A 24503-nucleotide genomic window follows, 5' to 3' on the forward strand; every position below is an offset into this window, starting at 1 on the left:
ATAAATGGATATACTTTTTAGAGGTTATGACTATATATACTTTTACTGTTGATATTCTTGGATATTGTGAATTTATAATTTTTAATGGTGCTTACTTTAAAAACTTTTAAAATTATTGTACAGTGTACTTAGGAATGTAAGTAGGATTAATTAAAAAAAATTTTGGGGGGGCCTGGGGATTTAGCTCAGTGGTTCCGCCACCTGCCTCAAAAGTGCAAGGACCCGAGTTCATTCCCCAGTACCAAGAAAAAAAATTTTTTTTTCATTTCTCACTGTATTTAACAAAGAGACTTTTCGTACATTTTGTGTACTATTTCAAGCTTTCTATCTAACCTATGTGGTTACAGAGTAGGAAGCATATGGCTTTGATGCATAGTGAATTTTAGAACTGGAAGAGACTACCATGAGTCAAAGTTGGATTTTAAACTATATTGCCCAGAACTTTTGGTTTCTTGCAAAACCAGAAGTTTTCTGCTGCTGCCACACATATGAGGTAGAGATTTGTAAGGGGAGCCTGGCAGGTGGTACTTTTATCTTCAACCTTAGCCAGGGCAGCATTTTTTCCTCTTTGTTCATCTCTGTGTAGAAGTTAGTTTCTTTGCTAAGAAGAAAAAGTAAAAAGCTCTAATCTAATGTTACTAAAGCTCATGTTTATCATCTCTTGAGATGATAAGTAACATCTAAAGTCAAATAGTTACGTTTGTCTTGTGTGTCACTTTGAAAGACAAAGTCTATTAAAGGTTCATTTAGTTCTTGATATTTTTCATACTCCTCACATTAAGTGATCTTTTCTGTTTATTGTTTTATATATTGGACATATTCAGTCTACCTCTGAAAAATAACTGATGGCTTACAATAAATAAGAGGACCATTAAATTATGTTTAATGCCAAGTAATGAAGTGTAAGAGATTTGCTGGATTTAGTAAAAAAAAATACACAATTATTATTATAACACTGGAGTACAGCTTAAGACAAGAAAAAAAGGCTTATTTTCTATTTTCTCCAAAGTGTAAATGCTTTGACAATATCATAGCTTTAAAACTTTCTCCTAGCAAATTTAAAAAACATAGTCTTTTATATATTGTCCCTGGTAGACATTGGATGAGTATCTATTTTTGGAAGTTACCAAGTTTTAAAAGAAAGACACTTTTGTGTCATTTTTCTTTAACTATTAAAGTTAAGTTTTAGGGGTGTTAATATATAAGAGATGTGGAACAACCATTTGGGCATATATTTTCAAAGCAGTTTTACTAAACATATGGAATCATTTTTCATTTTTTATTAGAAACATAATTTAGTCTGTAAGAAACTCCATAAACTGTGTGTGATCTTGAATGAGGTTAGTTTAAAAAAATGAGAAAACTAATTACCATCTTCCATTTGTTTGTTTTTCTGTTGGTTGGCAGTGTTCTGTTCTTAACATGCAGCTGAGAGGTGGTAGGTGGCAGTTCTATCTGGCTGTAGGGAGAGGAGTGAAGATGTTTTGACTATACCTTGTGCTATAGTTATTGCTATACCTTGTGCTAAAAAGTTATTTTTGCAGTCATTGTGTGCATAGTCTGTTGGTCCTTGATCTAGAAGAACCTAAAGCTTATTTAGTGATTTGTGAAGAACATATAATGGGATTATAAAAGCACTTCCAGCTTTATTTATTTTCTTTCTTTCAATATTGGTGTTTGAACCTAGGGCTTGTGCATGCTAGGCAAGTGCTGCATCACTAAGCCGTATTCCTAGCCCTTTTTATGGTTTGAGACAAGGTCCTGCTAAATTGCCCAGATTGGCCTTGAACTTGTGATCTTTCTTCCTCAGCTTCCTTGAGTAGCTGGGCTTATAGTCATGTGCCACCGTGCCCAGTTTAAGATACTTTTGAATTGGAAAAAAATCACAAATCAATTTATAGAAAATTGTGTGGAGAATGACCAGTAACTTTTTATGACTTTGTTATCCACACTAACTTTATTCTAAATAATTACTGAACTTAAATATTTCTCATTCTTCTTTCCTCCCCTCTCCTCTCCCCTCTCCTTTTTTTTTTTTTTTTTTTTTTTCCATTTTCTTTTTGTAGTACTGGGGGTTGAAACCAGGACCTTCACACTGAGTTACATCCCCTGCCCTTTTAAAATTTTTTGTTTAAAGACAGAGTCTTGCCAAGTCACTAAACTGTCTAGGGTAGGCTCAAACTTGGGATCACCTGCCTTGACCTCTAAGAATGTTGGTGTCTGTCTGTCTGTCTCTCTCTCTCCTCTGTTCTTTTGTCTCTCTCTCTCTAGGTTGGGGGGGTGAGAGGTAAAAGGTAAGATAGAGGCTTGGCTGTAAATAACATTCCATTAGGGTTTCTGAATATTGAAATAATTATGAAAATGTAATTTCAGAATTTCATTTAAACTTTGAGTATTTCACAAGCCAGTTCTGCTTGTGTAAGTGACACACAGGGATGCTTTATTTTTAACTCATAGTACCAGTGAAAAATTGTGTTCATATTTAAGCATATGATTGTCACTGACACTGTGAACATTGAAATAGAAACAAACACATTGTAGTGTGGTTTTGTTGCCTTTGAAAACTATTATGTAGCCTTATCCCTTAAAATGGAAATGAGTTTTGTGGCATTAGAAATTACTTAGTTTAATTGTTCATAACATTTTAAATCTTTGAAACTATTTTCACCACCTTTCCTAGCTAGTCTTGAGCATTTAATGTATGTATTTTTAGCTTCTTCAGATAAAATTGTTATACTTTAAAAGTATTATCTGTAGCTAGGGATTTAGCTCAGGGGTTTCACCGCTTGCTGCGCAAGCACAAGGACCTAAGTTCAATCCCGAGTACCAAAAAAAAAATTATTTGTAGATTATCTCACTAATTTACAGGAAAAAATATTCTGCGAGCTTCTTTTGCTTTTTTGCTGCTCCCCAAATTCTTTATTTTTTGCTGAAGTTTTATTACACACACACAGATAACATTATTTTCAATAAGTATAATATTAAAACTAATGTAATGGAATTGAAGGTAAATCACTACATGGTAACTGAGTTGATTATAATAGACCAGAACCTTCATGCTTGCCACTAATATGTGGCTCCTCTTATGTCTTTATAGTAATCTGAATGTGAAACTTCCTTAGGCCAGGCATAGTGGCAAATGCCCATAATCCCAGCACACAAGAGGCCAAGCCAGAAGGCTTGCCATGGGTTTGAGGACAGCTTGGGTTATATTGTGAGTTCAAGGCTAGCTAGCCTGACAGCCTGAACTACACATGAGACCCTATCTCAAAAAAACCTAAAACAACAACAAAAGAAGAAAGAAAAAGCTTCAGCTTTTAAAGCTTGTGGCTTGACTTGTGATTATCTTTTTCTAAAAAGTGCGGTATTCAGTCATTTTTGACGTTGTCTGTGTTGAGGGAACTCCTGAATATAAATCTTATGTTAGACTCAAAGGACTTTGTCTATAAGTCTCTTTGTTACTTTTTATACCAGAGGGATAAATTAGGAGTGGTATGTAGGTGTAAATATGTATTCTTCTTAAATTTAAAAATTAGTGTCCCAATGTCATTTTTGTGTTTTATATTCATTCTTACATATTTTTCACTCTTAATTTTTTCTTACCAGCTAATAATGCAGTGGACTTTACAACTGTGAAATTCTTGCTTCAAGATTCTAAAAGCTTGTTACACGCTTTCAGTACAAGGTCGAATTATGATGGTATTCTTCCACAGGCCTTTGCTCAAATAAGCAGACTACTACAGACATTTGCAGAGGTAAGGTGTCTTTGGAATTCCATGTAGAGCAGCCAGTTATATACATTCTAAAAATGTATTTAGCAGACAGCAATAGATAAAGGATAACAAGTCTAATTTATTCAAAATACTAAAAGCATTAATTAAAATAAACAACTTATCAAGGGTTATGAAACACACATCCCTTTGTGGAAACATTATCACAGGAGTTACTGGGAATTTATATTACTTCATTTATGGGTAGGAGAAAGTTATACAGTATTGTTCAACTATTCATCTCTAGTGCTTCATGCCAGTCAATCTCACATTCATCAGAATCGAGTAGAAACTACTACTACTACTACTGTTAAGAAACTACTGAATGAAAGTTAAATAAATGAAAATCTATAAAGACCTTAGTGCCTACTAGATAATAAGTGCTATATAAGTGTTTGATAAAAATCATTCAGTTGCATATTATATATACTCTTGTTTAAAAGCCAAAGGGGCTGGGGATTTAGCTCAGTTCTGCCACCTGTCTTGCAAGTGCAAGGTACCGAGTTCGATCCCCAGTACCCTCCCCCCCCAAATAAATAAAAGCCAAAGACTTAGACAAAGGCCTACTATCTAGAATATATAAAGAACTTAAAAAAATCAACCCCCCCAAATTTAAAGACTCAATTCAAAAATGGGGATCTGAAATGAATAGACATTTCTCAAAGAAGTAAAAGCAGCAAATAAACATATGAAAAAATGTTCATCATCACTGGTTGTTTGAGAGATGCAGATGAAAACAACAGAGATTCCACCTCACCCTAGAAAGAATGGCTGCTATCAAGAAATTAACCAATAACAAATGCTGATGGGGTTGTGGGGACAAAGGAACCCTTCTCCATTTTTGGTGGGAGTACAGACTGGTGCAACCACGGTGGAAATCAATATGGAGATACCTTAGACAACTAGGATTAGAGGTCCCATTTGACCCAGCTATTCCCCTGCTGGGTATTTTCCCCAAAGAATTAAAAGAATCATACCACAGTGATATTTGCGCACCCATGCTTATAGTGGCACAGTTTGTAATAGCTACAGCTTGGAAACAGCCCAAGTGCCCATCAGCTGGAGACTGAATAAAGAAGATGTGGGTTTTTTAAAAAATGGAGTACTACTCAGCCATAAAGAATAGAAATTAGAGACATTTATAGCTAAATGGATGCATATTGAGGTCATACTCTTAAGTGAAATAAATAGGACACACGTGTAAATACCAAATAGTTTCTCTGGTGTGAGAAACTGAAAGTATAAATAAGGATTAAAATGAATAATTGATAATGTGAAATAGGAAGGTCCAAAGGGGAAGGGGAAGTGGGAGGGGTTAGGGAAAGGAAAGAAGGGAAAAGAAAACATGAGAAAAGGAAAAAATGGAAACAAAGTCTTTGTAAATAGGGAGGGGTGGAGGAGTTGAAGGGAGGGAAGGGGAATGGGGAAAAAATAAGAACCAAGATGTATCATGTAAAGGTACAAATTCCCAATGATAAATGTAAATGTATACTTAAAATGTACCAATAAAAGAATTTAAGAAAAAAAGCCAAAGAAAGAAGCCTTAGCTATATGGTGCTTCTGTTTTAGATGTGTATGGTGATTAAAAAAAAAATACCTTGGCTAGTACATAGCACATTGGTAGTACTTGCCTAGCATTTGAAGGTGGTGTGTGATCCCCAGCACTGCATAAAAATAAAATTATCTTAGGACAAAAATACGTATGCCTTTCCATTCTTCATATTTAGAAAGTTCATAATTTAATATGAAAAGGCAAAAATGGGAAGGATCCCCCCCTACCCCGGTCTGTTACCCCAGAAAATAGAGAAGGGTAATATTTACTATTATAGTTGGAGAGAAATCATATCCTTATTTATAGATTGCCAAGAGTCAAATACTATTCATACCTCTTACTTCTGAGGGACCTTGGATGAGTTATATAACCTTTGTATGCTTCAGTTTCCTCCATTATAAAGTATGGATAGTCATAGTATGTATCATAGGGCACTTGTGAGTATTAAGTGAGCTAATATAAAACCCTGACGAAGCTCCTTTACATAACAAATTCTTATTAATATTAACTCTTACTACTGATAGCATTGGACATTTTACTTTCTCAATTTAATAAGCATAAATTAGCAACCTATGAAGTTAACCTTTAAAACCATACTTTTATCAGCATGTAAATTTAACCCTAGTGAAATGGAGCAATTGTGCTAAAGTTCATAAAGTATGTTAACAGTAGAGCCGAGACCAAAATCTAATTTTTTAAAAACTCATAATTAAATTTCTTTCCATTCTATTAGTATTTTTAACCTGTTAATATTTTACTGAGTGATATTTTAAAAAATAATCTCTTGAGTCATATCTCTCTTTCTTTTTTTTTTTTTTTGGAGGCAGGGTCTTGCTGTGTAGTTCAGACTGGCGTTGAACTTACTACAGTAGACCTTTGACTTAAGAATTCCACTGGTTCCCTAGGGCTGGTATAACTCAGGTTGGTTATAAGTCAATACAGCTGTGATCTGGATGTTTACCTGGGTACATGCTATAGGTAACAGGCAGATGAATCTTCCATTAACCTAATTAACTCAAGTTGTTTGTATGTCAGGCGTAACTTGAGGGTCCACTGTTTGTAGCCTAGCCTGGCCTTGAACTCACAGCAATCCTGCCTCAGCCTCCTGAGTGCTGGGCTTATAGGCGTGGGCTACCATACCTGGCTTGTATATCTCATTTATTCTGCCATAAAATATGCCTAGATCTATTTCCTTTTTTGTTTATTTTTGTTTTTTAAACAGGGTTTCACTGTGTATTCCAGACTGGCATTGTACTCACTATGTAGCCTAGGGTGGCCTTGAATTTGTAGTGATCCTCCTTCCTCAGCCTCCCAAGTGCTGGGATTATAGGCAATTGCCACCACACCAGTCCTCTTCTATTCTTAAATAGTTTTTATGAGCCATGCTATTACCATGCTGTACCATCTTATTTCTTCAAACCTATCTTCCTTAGCCTCTGTTGCTGTTATAAACTTCTGATTCTTCCCTATTTTGTTCTTGTTCTCACCTTTCCCCATTCATTTTTTCTATTCATTACCTTCTGCTTTTGTTATGGTATAGTCTCCCCTAATAATCCCACCTACTAAGACTTGTTTTCATGAGAATGATTCTCAAGCCTCATATTGGCATATATAGTTACATGCTAGATATCTTTTTTTTTGTCGGGGGGGTACCGGGGATCAAACTCGGGACCTTGCGCTTGCAAGGCAGGCACTGGAACCACTGAGCTAAATCCCCAGCCCCTAGATATCTTTACTTAGATTTAAAAAAATGTAACTTTTTTTTCCCTTTCTATATGTAGTCTAGGCTGGCCTTAAAATTGAGTTGATCCTCCTGCCTCAGTCTCCCAAGTGCTTGGATTATAGGCATGTACCACCAGGCCCGGCTTGTAGGTTTAAAAAAAAAAAATCTTAGGATCTCCCTCTCTCCCTCAATCTATAATTTTTGGCTAAATTGTTAAAAATATTTATTGTATGCAGCCTCTCCCCCCAATTCTACTTCTTTTCAATGCGTAATTCAAGTGTTCAGAACTTCCTGTATTATCCATGCTTTCCTAACCAGTCTTTTTTGCTTACACTTTTCAGTTCCATTCTGTCATAGTGTGCAATTCAGAGTATAGCACTACCTGAATTAGAAACCTTCAGTGGTAGTTTACTGTTGCTCAATAATATCAGCGGTCTATCAATCCTTTAACTGCCTAGAAAGGGGGCAACAAGGGCTAAAGAAAAAAAGACAGTAGAGTATATGAGGGGCTGGGAAGTCAGTGCCTCAAAGAAGACACTCCCAACTTGGCAGTATTTATTGGGTTGGTTCATAGGGAGTATCAGATGAGTCAGATGACTAATGCTGGAGGGAGTATCCAATGTCTCAGAGGGTGGTGATAATCCTGAGTTCACAAGGGATCTTATGCTGATGTAATCTTGCCCTTGAGCATCACAACATTATGGGACCAGAATGGCTCCCAACACAATAACAAAGTTTAAATTATATCTTCACTCTCTTTATATCTATTTTCAGCCCTTTCCATGTTTTTCTCTATATTAAGGTTCTTAGAGCTTGACTCTATTTAGTTTTGTGTGCCATATGTGTAAAAATTTTCACACAGTATTCTTAGACATTGTAATATTAGCTAAAAAAAGTCACTGTAATAAATAGACTGGAAATAATTTGCTTTAAATGGACAAAAATATTTTTGATAGTTTTTATGCTTTCCTGGGAATATTCTGTGCATAATAAAAGAAAAAGAATACCAGCACTTTCCAGAAAGTTCATACTTTTGTAAGCATAGTTGACATTCTGTTTTTCTCACTTACTAGTGAAGGAATAGCTGAATTTTTTAATAATTCTAATTTCCCTAGGTCAAGACAAAACTTAAGCCAAATTCTTCAGAAAACACAATGAGTAAAACGCCGGAAGACGCTCCTTTGATGAAGTCTCATAACCAAGAAATCACTGTTTTCTCGGGTTCTCATCTTCCCCAGTCCAACAGGCATCAAGAAATCTGGTCTGTCCTAGAGAATGTTTGGATTACAATATATCAGAACAGGTACTGAATTTCCGAATACTCTTTAACTATAAAGTTACAAACTTGTTTTCTTTAGAATTTCTGTTGTTATTCATTGAACAGTTAATGTTTAGGTTTTGAGTTTAATGCACTATATTGTCATGTCTTAAGGGCCTTTTGTCAAATTGGCTTTTTGGAAACTGATACTTAATAGATGGACACATCAGAATTACTCAGGAGGGGCCAGGGATTTAGGTCAGTGGTTCTGCCACCTGCCTCACAAGCACAAGTTTGATCCCTGGTACAAAAAAAAAAAGAAATACATGGGAAATTAAAAAAATATGTGCATAAGCTCTGTTGCTAAAAATTCTAATTCAGTAGGAATGAGGTTAAGAGGACAGTGCATTAAAAAAACCCCTCAGTTTTTGATTCAGATGTGAAAACTTTTTGAGAGGCATTACCCATGTATATGTCAAAACCAATGAAAAGCCACCTAGATTAGCTAAACAGTTTAGGGTACAAGGCCTTGATAAAACTGAAAATAAAAGTTCATGTAAGTTTTTTTTAAAAGAAAGATAAATACTTTTGTTTCAAAGGAAAAATTATTTCTATTACTTTAGTCACATAGAGATAAAATACAGTAGTCTTGGTAAAATGATAGGGACCATTTGTGAGTACTTTTTTAAACAGGCAGCTGTTAGAGTAGCTGAAAAAAATAATTTAGAATTACTGATTTTAAAGTAGATAAAAACTCTCTTATACTTTCCCCTAAGCCCATAATCTTTTTTAAAAATTAATTTTATTGGTACATTTTAGGTATACACTATAATGACATTCATCATTGGAAATTTGTACCTTTACATAATCTCTCTTGGTTCTTATTTTTTCCCCCATTCCTCTGGCCTCTCTTCAACCCCTCCATCGCTCCCTATTTACAAAGATTTTGTTTCCATTTAAAATTTTTCTCATATTAATTCCATTCCCCATAATCTTTATATAAATAATTTACCAAGCCAGTGGCACATAGTATGATTTTTGGTTCACAAGTCTAGTGCAAATGTTGCTTTGGATTGAGATCATCTATTTGTTCTAGATGTTCACAAAAGCAGCAGAGTACATAATATTAGCACTCTATTTAGACACTTGTTCTCAAGTGGTTATCTCTTACAATGTTGTAGATTTGTGGTTCATTTTAGTCCTGGGCTATGATTATAATTTTTTTCCAACAAATAACCTATCAGCTAGTTTTATAGCCTATCATACTAAAGAAATAACTGTATCTGACAAATCATCTAAGGAAGACAATTTAAAAAAATTTGTGTATATGTATAAAGGAAATATTTCATTTGGGTTTTTCCAGTCTTCACATATTTTTCAAGTTTTAACTAATCAGAATATTCTGTCTAGCAGAAAGTTACCAAATATACTGGTCAGGGAATACTACTTTTAGAATAAAATATATTAAATAAAACCATATATAAGACACTTTAATTTTTCTTTAATTTAGAAAGCATTTGAGTACTTTAATATCTATCCATTTGTATTGGACACTAGAGAATTCTGTGTTTCTGGCTAATAGACTATATAATAGCATTTCAGCCAGTAGAAAATGTTTTCTAGCCCTATCTGTGCATATTTACTTAAGACTACTTCATTTTTTTTTCTCAAGCCTGGTTGGTACCAAAGGTGTAGTAGGGTCTATTCATGGTTACTCATAAAACTGCTAGTGTGCTTACGTACAGCTGTAAATGCCATCTTCTTGTTCCTGGTTTAATAATCATTTGTGAACCTACAGCACATTAGGTCAGGTTTTTGATGTTTCTATTTGTAAGGAATTTGGATAAGTTCTAGATACTATTACTGATTTAAGTTAAAAAAAAACCCTTTCCTGCTGTTTTTCATGCAAGCTTCTGAGACTTTTTAAAAATACCTATCTTTGAGTTTCAATGAGAACTATAATTAAAATTCTTACTTTTTTCCATCACCTTTTATTTTGTGACTTAGAAATTTATTAATACTGTGAAGGCGAAGGCAATTTTTGAAGTTTCTCTTTTCTTATTTTTTTGTTTGTTTTTAGTACTGCGAATTGAACCTAGTGCCTTACACTTTCTGAGTACACTACCACTAAGCTACAAGCCTCGGTCCCAAAAAAGATTGTTTTTGACAGTTTGACTGATAATTTTCTATAAACTGACTACGCACTAACCAATTTAATAATTAATCTAATCTGCAATTTAATGAGTAACAGTAGATTGCAGCTGTAACTGATTTGAAATGTTTATTTTCAAAACCTCTTCATCATTCTTAATCACTGACTTGATAATAAAATAAACGTGTCATATTAGAAGCTCTTTAATATTGATTTAATCTATTTTTGCATATTGTTATTTTTTTGTGTAAAACTTGTTTGAACAAAAAGCTTTGCTCCTTAATAAATGTAACCATGTTTTTATGTGACATAAAGACAGTTACTGGGAAAGTCATATAGCCTTCCTGAAACTCAGTTTTCTTAATCCAAAATCAGAGAATAGATTTAGATGATCTTTAGCTCATCATCTAACTTATTCAGAAATTCCATGAGTTTGGTATATTTATTTAGTTTTATTTCAATTCCATTGTATTTTTCCTAAAAAATATTTCGCTCACCCCTCCCAGGCACTACTAGCTCAATAGTAATAAGATGTGAAAAAAATTTACCAAAGTTTTATCTAAAGTTGGGCATTGTGTCTCATGCTTGTAATCCCAGCACTTGGGAGGCTGAGGCAGGAGGATCACCACGAGTTCGAGGCCAGCCTGTGCAACATAGTGAGTTCAAGGCCAGCCTGAACTATATAGCAAGACCCTGTCTCAAAAAAACAAACAAAAAAAAGGGTTTTATCTAAAGATTTAGATCATATATTATGAATAGTTGACTCAGAATGAAAATGGATTTTTAAATGTTTTCTCTTGCTTTGGCTCAACAATTGACCTAAATTTTTTTTTGGTGGCACATGCGGTGGGGGCAGTATGAGGGTTATTGAGACAAGGACTCACCATGTAGTCCATGGCTAGCCTTGAACTCCCTATGTAGCCCAGGCTGTCCTTAAAATTGTAATCCTTCTGCCTCAGCCTCTTGAGTGCTGAGATTACAGGAATGTGCCACCATGCCCATCTGACCTAAATCCTTTTTCAGAAATAAACTTTTTACAAATTTTACTTTAAGTTAAATATTTTAATATTCTATAATATAGTGCATACTACTTTACACACTAAAATACATTTTCCTTTAGTAAAGTAAAAACATTTATTAACCAATCTACAGATTTCCCATGTTTCCCTCTTACAGAGGTATGTTTTATTTTGTTGCATATTATTATTTTGTTCTTGTATATTAGACCTTACAACATACCCAGGGCTAGCATTAATACCTGAAGTGACTTTTACTAGTTCGCTCCCCATCAGCATAGCAGAAGGTCTGAACATGAACATGTAACATTAAGACTGCTGTTTTAGAGGATTTTGGTGGTAGTGAGGAAAGTATTTTTCAGTTTCTACGAGACTGATATCTAGCAGTTTGTTTTTAGCTCTAATATGAGAAATCTGAAATGAAAAAAAGTTCAACTATCACATTTTAGAACCTTGTATATTAATAATATGTATACCCAGTTTTGGCTTTAGGCATATGTGTTAGTTTCCTAGGGCTACTGTAACAAATCACAGGAAACTGGATGATTTAAAACACGTACTTATTTGCTTACAGTTGTAAGGCCAAAAATTGGAAATCCAAGTGTCTGTAGGGTTGATTCTTTCTGGAAATTCTGAAGAAGAATCTATTCTGTGCCATTCTCCTATCTGCTAGTGTTTGTCAGCAATCCTTATATCACTCCAGTCTCTGTCTTTACAGTTTTTAGGAACTTCTCTAATCCAGCCCTCATTTTAAATTAACTAATTACATCTTGAAAGACCCTATTTCAAATAAAGTCACATCCTTTTTTTTTTTTTTTGGTACCGGGGATTGAACTCAGGATCTTTATGCTTGCGAGGCAGGTGCGGCTCCACTGAGCTACATCCCCAGCCCTAAAGTCACTTTTTGAAGTTCTCTGTGGGGCCGGGGATGTAGCTCAATGGTTTCGCCACCTGCTGCACAAGCGCAAGGACCCGAGTTCGATCCCTGGTACCAAAAAAAAAGTGTTCTGAAGTTCTCTGTGAACATGAATTTTGGAAGAATAACATTAACAGTACAGCATGTTTGGTTTTTAATATTGTGGCTAAAATAAGTAAACTTTCTATGTTTTTTCTAATTTTTACATGGTGAAGAGTATTTTAATAGTTTAGTATTTTATCAGGTGGCTAATTCACTGATTACTTAACATTTTTATAGTGTTGGACATTTGGAATGTTATTAATTACTGGCTGATTGTGAGTAATTATTAATTTATGATAGGTTCCTAGAAGTGGAATTACTAGGTTAAGCTTCCAGTTTTAATTGACAAGCTCATATCTTTTTTTCCTTCATCCTTCTATTCTTTTTTTTTTTTTTGTAGTGGGGATCGAACTTGGGACCTTGTGCTGGTGAGACAGGCAGCAGAACCACTGAGCTAAATCCCCGGCCCTTCTTCCTTCTATTCTTGAGGACTGACTTGAATATAGATTGATAATATTACAGTTCTTCTATCTCTAATGATCTCTTAGAATAAAACAGTGTTCACACCATTTTTACAGTGTTACTTCACTTTAGATTTAGTGTAGAGCCAGATCTAAATTCCTTGCATAAATATTAGCCTGGACTCTTCCTATTGGTATCTTATTTAGAACTTAAATAGATCAAAATTTTGAGAAATTAATCTATTATTTTATTTTATACAATGGAAACAGTTGAATTATTAAAGTGCATGTATATGTATAAGTATCATTTCTTTTTTTTCCTCTTTTAGCACAGATGTGTTTCAAAAATTGAACTCAAATGCAGCTCTGACTACTTCAAAAATAGCATCATTTGAAGAAGCATTTATGTATCTTCAAAAGTTAATGGCAGCTGTGAAAGATATTCTTGAAGGAATTCAGAGGTGAACACTAATTGTCAAAGCTTCATTTTTATATTACTTTTCCCCTTCTAGGTTTATCAGCTTTTTTTTTAAGAGTTGCTAGCAGTGTTCTGGCTAGTTTTATCAACTTCTCCCTCCCCTGCAACAAATCCCTATCCTGTCTCTCACTTGGATCACAGGAATATTTTTACTTTTTTCCTTTCTGGAGAATAAATATGTTAAAATAATTATCATTGTCCTTTTAAGGCAAATGTAATGTTTTAACATGATTGAATTTCTGTGCTACAGTCAGTACTATAAACTAAAATATAGTGTGAGAAGCAACTTACTGTTATGATGCTTTGAGAGTTACACATGTTAATTTTAAGTATTTGTCTTTATTTATATATAGTTCTAGGAAGTTATAGAATGGGCTTTAGCACCTTTATAGCCTTAAAGCAAATGCTGTCTTTCATGATTCTAAAAGAGGATAATTCTAAACTTCGCAGTCGTATTGGTATGTACTATAATCGCTTTACCTGTATTAGATATGCAACTTGCTAACAGAAAAGTGGTTATTTATAAACTTAAAAAAAAAAACGTGTACTATTATGTCCATGTTTGAGAAACTTGGAATTTCCAAATGGTCTTTTTTTCCCTTTTGTCTTTAATGGTTTTTAGAAACAATTTCATTGTTACATAGAAAGCATTTTTATTTCTTTGGCTCATATTTGGCCTAAATGATTTTTAGAATGAAAAATAATTCAGGCTTTTTGTTATCTTTAAATTATTAATGAACTAAAATATGGCAGATTTTTTTTTTTTTTTTTTTTGGTACCGTGGGGTCTAACTCAGGGCCTTGCGGTTGCCAGGCAGGCAGTGGAACCACTGAGCTAAATCCCCAGCTCAAAATATGTCAGATTCTAACATAAGTGTTACCTGTAAGTACTAATAGTCACTTTATAACTTATTAAGTGAGAGTCCCTTGCTTATGATTGCTATGAAATGGTTATGTTAAAACTATTGCTCAAAAAAACCCAAAAAGCTATTGCTCAATTTAGGTTGCATTAAAAGTCATGCATGACAGTACCTCTTCTAAAATGGTAAGGACATAAATTTGTCTTTAATCATTCAGAATATCTGTGGAGCACCAGCTCTGCAACCTTTGACTCCAAATAGCTTATAGAAATAATGCAGTCATGTTAAAATGGATGTAGTAGCCTCCCTTTTCTGCTAGGCATACATTTCAAGACCTCCAATGGATGCCTGAAACCACAAACAATAATGAACCTAATGTATACTATGTTTTTTCCCTACATACATACTTGTGACAAAGTTTAATCTATAAATTAGGCACCGTAAATGATTAACAATGCTTACAAGTAATAAAATATAACTATAACAGTATATTGTTAGGAAGGTTATGTGAATGCTGTCTCTTCAAAATATCTTACTGTATTGGCTGTATTTTCAGACTATAGTTAATCTTGGATAACTGAAACTGTGGAGAGTGAAACCCCAGATAAGGGGACTACTGTAAATGCAGTCAAGAGCTATTAATAGGGATATATGCAGTGGAGAAAGGGAGGGTTTGGCAAAAGATGAGGCTGAATTAGAGACTGGAGGAGAATGTCTCATAGGCCATACAAGTCAGTTTCCACTTAACCTGTAGGCGAGTACATTCCTATAGAAGGCTATAAATTATGAGTCATAACAGAAATGTTTCTAGTCTAAAAGCTTTGGAAATAATGTGTACTGTACTACTTTTTTGGGGGGAAAAACATATATGGGTGTATTAGTGGTTGAAAAACTTATGTTGTAGAAAGACCGTTTTAATTTTGGAAGCTTTAAAACATTGATGCCTGGGTCTTCCACACAGTTAATTGGTCTGGGGTGTGTTTGGCTACCAAAAAATTGCTTGGTTGATTGAGTGAGTGAATGAGTGAGTGATTGGTTTTTCTACGACAAGGTCTTGCTATGTAGTTTAGTTCACGCTGGCCTTGAACTCTTTGTGTGGTCCATACCAGCCTCAAACTTGCAGGTATCCTCCTGCCTCAGCCTCCCAAGTGCTGGGAATATAGGTGTGAGCTAGTACACCTGGCCCAAGATTTTAAAATTTTCTTCAGGAAATTCTAATATATTGGCAAAGTTGAGAACTAGTATCCACTATACTTATCTAGTGGTTCTCAGAGTGTGGTGTTCCTGGAATTTGTTAAATGTACAGATTCTCAGGCCCTCCCACACATGCTGAATCAGAAACTCTGCACATAGTGCCCAGCACTGTGTGCCCTCTAGGTAATTCTGTAAAGAGTAAAGACTGAGCATCACTGGCCGGGGTGGTTTTAAGTGCTGGTGACAGATTATAGTCACCTAGAATGGGCTTGGGCATAGGCAAGTGGCAATTGTGGAGCCAGGGTTGAAAAGATACAGCATGTACTACTTAGATAAGCTATATTTGAAATAAATAATTACATGAATTTTAAGGCTCATAAAATATTGTTATCTTTTCTTTGTAAGGTTCCATAACCCCCGTAATAAGAAAATGATGGTGGCTCTGTCTGGGATAAATTATTAAACTATTTTGAGCCTCAATTTTCACCCATAAAACAAGCATAGTAATAACTTTTCCATATTACGGTGCCTTGATAAGATGTTGGTATTCATAGTCAAACTGTCATGTCTGGGGCATGAATACTGCTGCTCCGCTATCTGAGCAGCTCACTGGGACAGTAAACTCAGTACCAGTAATGAATTAAAGATACATAGTGTAGGAAGAAGGAGACTTTATTGGAAAGGGGTGAAAAGGAGAAGATAGATAGCTACCCTGATAAGCACCAGGGTGGGGGCTCGGGAAAGGCAGAGGATCCGTGAGTCCTCTGTTGCCAGCCTCCCTTATAGGGGTCGGAGGCCCTTCCCCGACTCAGAACTTGCTGTAACTCTGTTGACTTCTGGGCACCCTTGCCTACATCGTTTCTTCTGGTGGTATATCTGTAGCATCTTTCTGTCTGTCCTTGACAAGGCCTTATCTCCAGGTGGGCAGATGGTTGTCAAGGAGGTGCCTTATTTATTCATGGTTAGTTTAAAGTTAGTAAGGGGATGTGTGGAAAGCTGTTGTAGTAATATAGTGATCCTAGAGTGAAAAAAAACATGTATATGAGATACATGTTAGTGTATGGGTTTGTCTGTATACTGGATAAGAGCTTTCTCCAGTGTTAGGTCTCCCTCCCCCCATTTCTCCTGCATTCTATTGGAGGTGGGGAGGCTTATCTTGGCTTTGTGCTTTTGGCTTTCTCTTTGCCATGCCTGTCAGCTTTTTCTCTTGTCCTTCAGTGTAAATTCCAAGGCCATTTGGTGCCTTTCTTTATCTAGTTTTTCTCTTTTCCCAATCCTTGAAATTGTTCCCAGGGAAGTGCTCTAGTAAAGTTTTAACTCCTAGTCAGGGTTAGCTAGAAAACTAATGAGGCTCTTATTTTGTTCTTTATCTGCCTACAGACTCCTTTCCCTTACAAAACCAGTAATTTTCAGCTTGTTTATATGGAAACTAGTTAAAAATGCAAAATTCTAGGTCTTAACCTAGACATACTGAAATAAAGATATCGATAGTCATTTTGTACACCAGGGAATTTGTATTTTTAACAAGTTTTTTGGGGAATTTGTGTGTAGGTGGTGAGAGACCACATTTAAAGAAAGGAACCATCTAAAATGTTACATTATAGAGAATGGAAGGAAAAAAATGGAAACAAAGCTTATAAATAAGAGGGGTTGAAGGGAGGGGAGGGAAGTGGGGAAAAAAGCAAGATATATCATGTACAGGTACAAATTTCCTATGATGAATTATGTATTTCCTATGTTATTATATATCTAAAATGTACTAATAAAAATTTTAAAAAGGAAGAAGGAGAAGATGATGGAAGGTAATGCCACCTCATCTTGGCAGCCTCCATGGAACTCAAAATACTAAAAAAAAAAAAAAAGTTATATTAGCACCTGTTTTTCTCTATATTACCAGTGGAGGGCACTGTTAATAAAATTTGCTCATGTCAACATTCATTAATCAGAATATTAAAATTATTTTTTAACTCTTAAAACTATATGGTACTTAAAATATTTCAAGAAATGGAATCATTAAAATAATCAGAATTTAATATTTTCTTTTGACTATGGATGAATTAAAACATTTTAAACACTGAAAAATATACTCCTTTGTAATGGCTGAAAATTCATTACCAGTTTTTGATGCATATTAAAATGGCATCATTTCATTTGGTTTTAAGATATGTGCTCAGTGTATATATGTCTGCTCTAGTTCCCTGTATTTTAAAAGTAGAAGTTCATGTATGATGTTACATTAGGACTCAGTAATAATGTAAATTGTAACCAGGTCCTTCATTTAAAGAAGTGAATGAAAATGCACTTGGTAAACTAGGAGCTTGAGAATTTATCTCATTTTAGCTGACCTTGTGCATATCATCTATGTAAGCCACAGCTTCATTCATTATTAAATGAGAATTCTGATGTCTTCTTCAGAGACACAGATGATGTATGTAAAAATAATTTTTGAATTTTTTTTTCCTTTTCTGGTACTGGGGATCGAACTCAGGACCTTGCACTTGTGAGGCAGGTGCTGTGCCTCTGAGGTAAATCCCCAGCCCTAAAAATATTTTTTTAACTATAAATGTTAGTCTTTTTTCCCTTAGTTAAATTTAAAATGTTTAAAATGTATATTTCAATTTAATACGGCTCTAAGCATGACTGTGGTCATGTTATACAATTGGGAGCAAAATACTTAATTTTATAGTTTGAAAAGATTGGGATATTGTGGATTCCTAAACTTCATAAACATTTTCTTTTGGGTAGGAGAGGAAATTTAATTAGCCTAATTACTACTGGTTAAAAATCACTTAGTTTATAAGATTTCATTTGTAACAACAAAATTAATTGGACAGTTGAATTGCAAATTCTAAAAATAAGGAATGTGCTACTTATCCATGGATAAAAGACATTATTAAATGTTTACATGTGCTCAGACTGGCCTCTAATAAAAATCAGTGAGGGCTGGGGATGTAGCTCAGCAACGCGGCACCTGCCTGGCAAGCGTGAGGCCCTGAATTCAATTTCCGATACCAAAAAAAACAACTTGAATATTTTGGGTTGGGGATTTAGCTCAGCGACACAGCATCCGCCTGGCAAGCAGCACAAGGTCCTGAGTTCAGTCCCCGGTACCAAAAAAAAAAAAAAAATCAGTGTAAACAGGTCTTATAATCCACCTGTAACACTCAGTAAATGTGAGCAGCTTTAAGTTGAAAGCTAATAGAGAATAATGAAAGTATTTTAGGTATGGTTTTGTGTCTGTGAAATAAAACTTCCTGGTTTAGAGATTAAGGAAAAAGGAAAAGTGAGGGGTGTAGATCATAAACAACTTAGGTGTTTTTATAGTATATTTGTTTCGTCTTTATAAAAATTGTAGCATTTTGTGAAACGTAAATAATGAATGTTTTCTTAGTTCCACATTTTCTATTATATGCAATATAGGGAAGAAGGTGAAGGAGCTACTATTTCTCATAAATAATGTGGCACATGTTGAAGAGAAGATTTCATATATAAGGTTCTCTCTAAACTTAGATAACCTTATTTTCCCTGTATTTTTTGGGGTTGTATTTAAATGTTGCAATAAGTGAGTATGACTGGTAAATTTAGACATGGTCATATGCTGCATGGGTCTGGTCATAGAATATGATTTTGGAAAATGAAACCTCTATTTGTTTGTATGTTTTTGGTACTGGGAACTCTGTTTGGTTTTAGAAGATTTTTATCAAATTAGTTTATCTTAAAATCTTCATTTTTTATATTAGTTTTTATTAGTATAGGTTTGTAGGACATATGTTTATATTTATCTTAGGGAGTAAGTACATGTAATTAACATATCTAAATTCTTTTTATTCCCCTTTCCCTCCCTTTCCTCCTCCCTCCCTCTATATTTATCTTTTTTTTTTGGTACCCTGAATCGAACTCAGGGCCTCGCACTTGCCAGGCAGGCATTGCACCGCTGAGCTACATCCCCAGCCCTCCTCCCTCTGTATTTAGATTCCCTTCCCATCTGCGAAAGATCTGTCTCCCTGTTTCCTACTGTTTTATTTTGTTTTTAAAAATTATTTATACTTTTGGTTTCTCATATAGGAAAATTTAAGTGATATTTAAACTTGTGTGTCTGATTTATTTTACTGAGCGTTACTATTTTTAAGTACATTCAATTTCCTAAAAATCACTCAATTTTATCCTTCTTTATGACAGAGTAGTACTCTATTATGTGTAAATGCCACATTGTCTTTATCCATTCATCTGTTGATGGATATATAGGCCACTTCCAAGATTTAGTTATTATGAATTGTGTTACTATAAATATGGGTATGCATGTATCACTGTGGTATGATGTCTTTAACTCTTGTGTGTGTGCCCCTCCACCCCCCTTACCAGGAATTGAACTCAGGATTTTTGTGCTTGCCAGACAGGCATAGTGCTGTTGAACTGCTGGCCCTGCCTTTAACAATTTTGGGAAGATACCTAGAAGGGGAATAGTCCGATCAAATGGAATTTCATCTGTAGCTTTTTGAGGAATCTCCGTACTGATTTCCATAGGATACTATAGTTTACACTCACACTAACATTGTAACAGAGTTCCTTTTTCTTCACATCCTTGCCACCATTTGTTATTATTAGATTTTTTGATGACAGCCCTTTTTTCTGGAATAAGATGGAATTTCAGTGCTGTTATAATTTGTATTTCTCTAATGGCCAAAGATGTTGAACATTTATTTATATGTTTATTAGCCATTTCTACTTCTTTTGAGAAGTGTCCATTCATTTCAGTTGCCTGATTTTTTGGGGCTCTGATTTTTTTTTTTTTTTTGTAGTTATTTGTATATTCTAGATGTTGGTCCTTCAGAAGAGTAGCTCGGAAAAAAATTTTTCCCATTCTATGGGTTGTTTCTTCACTCTTGTTTTCTTTGCAGTGCACAAGCTTTTTAATTTGATATAATTTTATTTGTTGGCTCTTGATATTATTTCTGGTGCAACTGGGGTTCTGTTTAGGAAGTCCTTTTCTGTGCCTATTTTGTCAAGAATTTACTATTTTATCTTATAACATTGTATTTCTGTTTTAATATTTGTATTTAGATCTTTGATCCACTTTGATTTTAGTTTAAGTATATGGTGATAAAAATAGGTCTAGATTCCATTTTTTTCATGTGTGTGACAAGTTTTCCTAGCACCATTTGTTAAGTAGTCTTATCTTTCCTTAAGTATGCTTTTAGCTTCTTTGTCAAAGATCAGGTGTCTCTTTTGGTGCCAAATCCATGCTGTTTTTATCACTGTAACTTTGTAGTATAGCTTGAAATCTAGGTTTGTAATACCTCCTTGTTTGTTTTTTATTGCCTGGTATTTGTTGCTTTTGCTATTCTGGGTCTCTTCTGCCTCTGTTTGAGTTTTAGGATTGTTTTCTCTAGTTCTGTGAGGAGTGCTATTGGTATTTTGATTGAGATTGCATTAAATCTATGAAACATGACACTTTCTGCTCACGTTGGTCACTTCTGCTGTTGATATATTCAATAGAATTCTTTTTTCTCTGTTATTTCTGTTAAGCATCTTTTCAGGAACTATATCTGTTTGGTATATTTGTCATTCATGTTTTGAATGATTTTGGTTAGCACTTCTAAATTTTTATTTCAGTCTTCATTAACCACATTAGTCAATTTGTTAATTTCAGTATCAGTTTGGTTATATAATCTTTGAGCTTTTTGATCTTTTTGTATAGTTCAGCTATTTGGCATTTGATTTTCTCTTCTTCAGTGCCCCTTGGATCTGCTTTGGGGGAGTTGGGATTCTTGGATATGTCTTGTTGCCTTGTTTTTTCATATTCCTCTGTGCATGGTGGCTTGAGGTCAAATAGAGTGAAGAGTTTTTGTTGATGGTAAGATCATCTCTTCAGTTAGGTTCTGTTTTTTTGTGATGTGATCCTGGCCTTATTTGTCAAGAGGTATTGTCTACCAATTCAGCCTATTCATTTTAATTGGGTTGGACCCTGACACTATTGTAAATAAAGAATTCCTGCTGGTTATATTAGCACCCAAAGATCCAACCATATATCAATTGTGAACATTGGAATTGTTTTGACAACTTTGTCCTTTTATTACTGCCCCTTACAGACTGTACTGCTAATAACAGTGAGATGTAGAGGGAGGGAGGAGGGAAAGAGAAAAGGGAAAGGAAGAAGGTAAGTCAGTAAGAAGAGAGGGAGATAAGAGAAATGAGAGTAGGTGAAAAATAGGATGTCAGACTCTTTTGGAAGTATTTTTGTAACTGGAGTAAAGGCGTAGTCTAGAATGGGTTTGATATAATTGTGGAGGCTGGAGAAGGGATGCATTGGGGGAAAGTATAATTAGAGATTGAGGATAGCTGTGAGGTTGTTTGCACCTGTTAATGTATTAGCAGTTAGTTTTGCTTGGATCCTCTGAGCACAATTCTGTTAAGGGTTACCCCGACATGGCCATAAATGGTTCAAGTTAAAACACTGCTCAATTTGTATTCCCTGTTGTGCATTCACAGGCTCTTGCTATATTTTTGCTGCATGAAATGTGTAAAAGAGAGAATAGAAAAGGGAATGTTAGACCTTATGTCTAGATGTCCCCCCAAAGTGTCATGCAGTCTTTTTCAGAGGTGGCTGAATCTAGAGTGTGTGATTGATTCATGGTGGGGCTAGGCCTGAGGGCACTACCTGCCCTAAGTAGTCTGAAAAAGATAAAAGGGGCAGAAAGACACTGTTAAGGCCCCTTGTTGCTTTTGCTACTTTCTGCATGTCATGTTGTGTCTCCTCTGTAATACCTGTTTGCCATTCACGCTGCCTTGGAGCCAGCTGATTATGGACTGAAACTTCTACAAACTGTGAGCTAAATAAACCTTCCCTTCTTTAACTTCGGATGTTGGGTATTTTGTCTCAGCAATGAGAGAAAAGTAATTAACATAGGTGTTAAGAAAAATGAAGATTGGAACACACCAAATCAGCCCGCTGCAGACAGGCAGGTCTGTGCACGCCTGACTGAGGTCCTGAGTCATGCGGAAGACACCGAATCACCCCACTGCAGACAGGCAGCCACCTGGTTCCACACTACAAAGACGCAGAGGATGCCAGACCACCAGACCAAGGTACTGAGTCCCACTGCTCCCAGCCCAGAGGTAGGGGCTTCTGAGTCGCCATCCCACTGCTCCTGGTCCAGAGGAAGGGGCTTCCCAGTCACCATCCCTCCTGCTGCTCCCAGCCCAGAGGAAAGGGCTTTGGGGCCACCTTCTGTCCTGCTGCTCCTGGCCCAGAGGAAGGGGCTTCTGGGCCACCATCCCTCCCACCGCTCCTGGCCCAGAGAGGTAGGGGCTTCTGAGCCGCCATCTCACTGCTCCTGGTCCAGAGGAAGGGGCTTCCTGGCCACCATCTCTCCCACTGCTCCCAGCCCACAGGAAAGGGCTTTTGGGTCACCATCCCTACCACTGCTCCCGGCCCCTGTCCCACCTCTCCCAGCTCAGAGGAGGTAATCCGTGCAGGCGCTAACAGCCCCCCGCCCCAGTCGAAATGAGAAAACACGTAAATAAGTCTCAAAACCAGACTTCCAGATCACCTACAGCAACCCCAAAGGGCAATGAGATGGAATCCTCTGATACTCAACCACCTGGACCCACTGAACTGGCAACAAAAGGGGATCTGGAAAAAATGAAATCAGAAATAATTTCTCAGATAACAAGAGAAATTGTGGCCCTAGTGCAAGACATGATTAATAAATCTAGAGAGGAGCTCAGGAACATGATGGAATCCCAACATAAGAAACAAATGGAATCCATAAAACAGATGCAAATAGATTTCCAGGAGATGAAAAACTCCATTGAAAGTCTACACAGCAGAATAAGCCAGTGTGAGGACAGAATTTCAGATACAGAAGATAAGATTGCAATTAGTGACCAGGAAAAGAAAAATTGCTTCAAAATTATAAGGGAACATGAGAAATCAATCCAGCAGCTGCTAGATGATGCAAAGAAGAATAACATAAGACTGATTGGAGTCAATGAAGAAACAGGAGAGAGTGCAGATGACATAAAAAATCTCTTCACAGAAATAATGGCAGAAAACTTTCCCAAGCAGAGGACAAGAGCTTGACATACAGATAAATGAGGCATATAGGACTCCAAATAGCCTTGATCAAAAAAAATCTACACATAGGCATATAATTGTTAAGATTCCAGAAACACAACAGAGGAACAAAGTTCTCCAAGCAGTCAGAGAAAAGAAACAAATCACATACAAAGGAAAGCCCATCAGAATCACAGCAGACTTCTCAACACAAACCACCAAGGCAAGAAGAGCTTGGAGTGACACATTCCAAGCCCTAAAAGAAAACAGCCTCCAACCCAGATTGATGTACCCTGAAAAACTATCTTTCAAAATGGATGGAGAAATAAGATACTTTCATGACAAAGAGCACCTTAGGAACTTCGTGCATACCAAACCAGCACTGCAAAGAACTTTACACAATATCCTAGGAAGAGACATTGAGGATCACAACCCCAGCAAGCAAAGCAGAATGAACCCATCTGAAACAACAAGAAATTAAATGTAAAGGGGGAGAACCTAACATAAAGAAAAAGTCATGGCAATGACAAGTCAATACATTTGAGTTATAACCATCAATGTCCATGGTCTCAATTTACCAATCAAAAGAAATAGACTGGCAGAATGGGTCAAGAAACAAAATCCAAAAATATGCTGTATACAAGAAACACACTTAATTCAAAAGGAAACTCATAGACTGAAAGTTAAAGGGTGGAAATCAATACTCCATGCGAGTGGAACCCAAAAGAAATCAGGAGTAGCTATCCTCTTTACAGGTCAAGTAGATTTCAAACCAACACTGATTAAGAGAGACGAAGAAGGACACTACATCCTTGTAAAGAGAACAGTCCAAGAGGAAGAGATGACAATCATAAATATCTATGCACCAAACACTAGTGTGTCCAACTATATAAAACAAATACTAACGGACATGAAAAGTCATATATGCACTAATACAATTGTAGTGGGGGACCTCAACACCCCACTGTCACAAATAGATTGATCAACTAGACAAAAAATAAGTAATGAAATACTAGAATTCAATCG

General features: G+C 35.7%; 1 protein-coding gene across 1 annotated transcript in view; it reads left to right on the forward strand.

The window, feature by feature from the left end:
* Swt1 (SWT1 RNA endoribonuclease homolog) overlaps window positions 1-24503 on the forward strand; it is a 97016-nt gene that overhangs the window by 46811 nt on the left and 25702 nt on the right. Inside the window, 3 exon segments of the mRNA XM_087194432.1 lie at window positions 3607-3755; window positions 8161-8348; window positions 13220-13351. Of these exon segments, the coding sequence (XP_087050558.1) occupies window positions 3607-3755; window positions 8161-8348; window positions 13220-13351 (469 nt within the window).

Source organism: Heterocephalus glaber, unplaced genomic scaffold, assembly GCF_053883595.1.
Source record: "Heterocephalus glaber isolate CG9 unplaced genomic scaffold, H.glaber_assembly_v1.0 deba00001600, whole genome shotgun sequence".
Lineage (NCBI taxonomy): Eukaryota > Metazoa > Chordata > Mammalia > Rodentia > Bathyergidae > Heterocephalus > Heterocephalus glaber.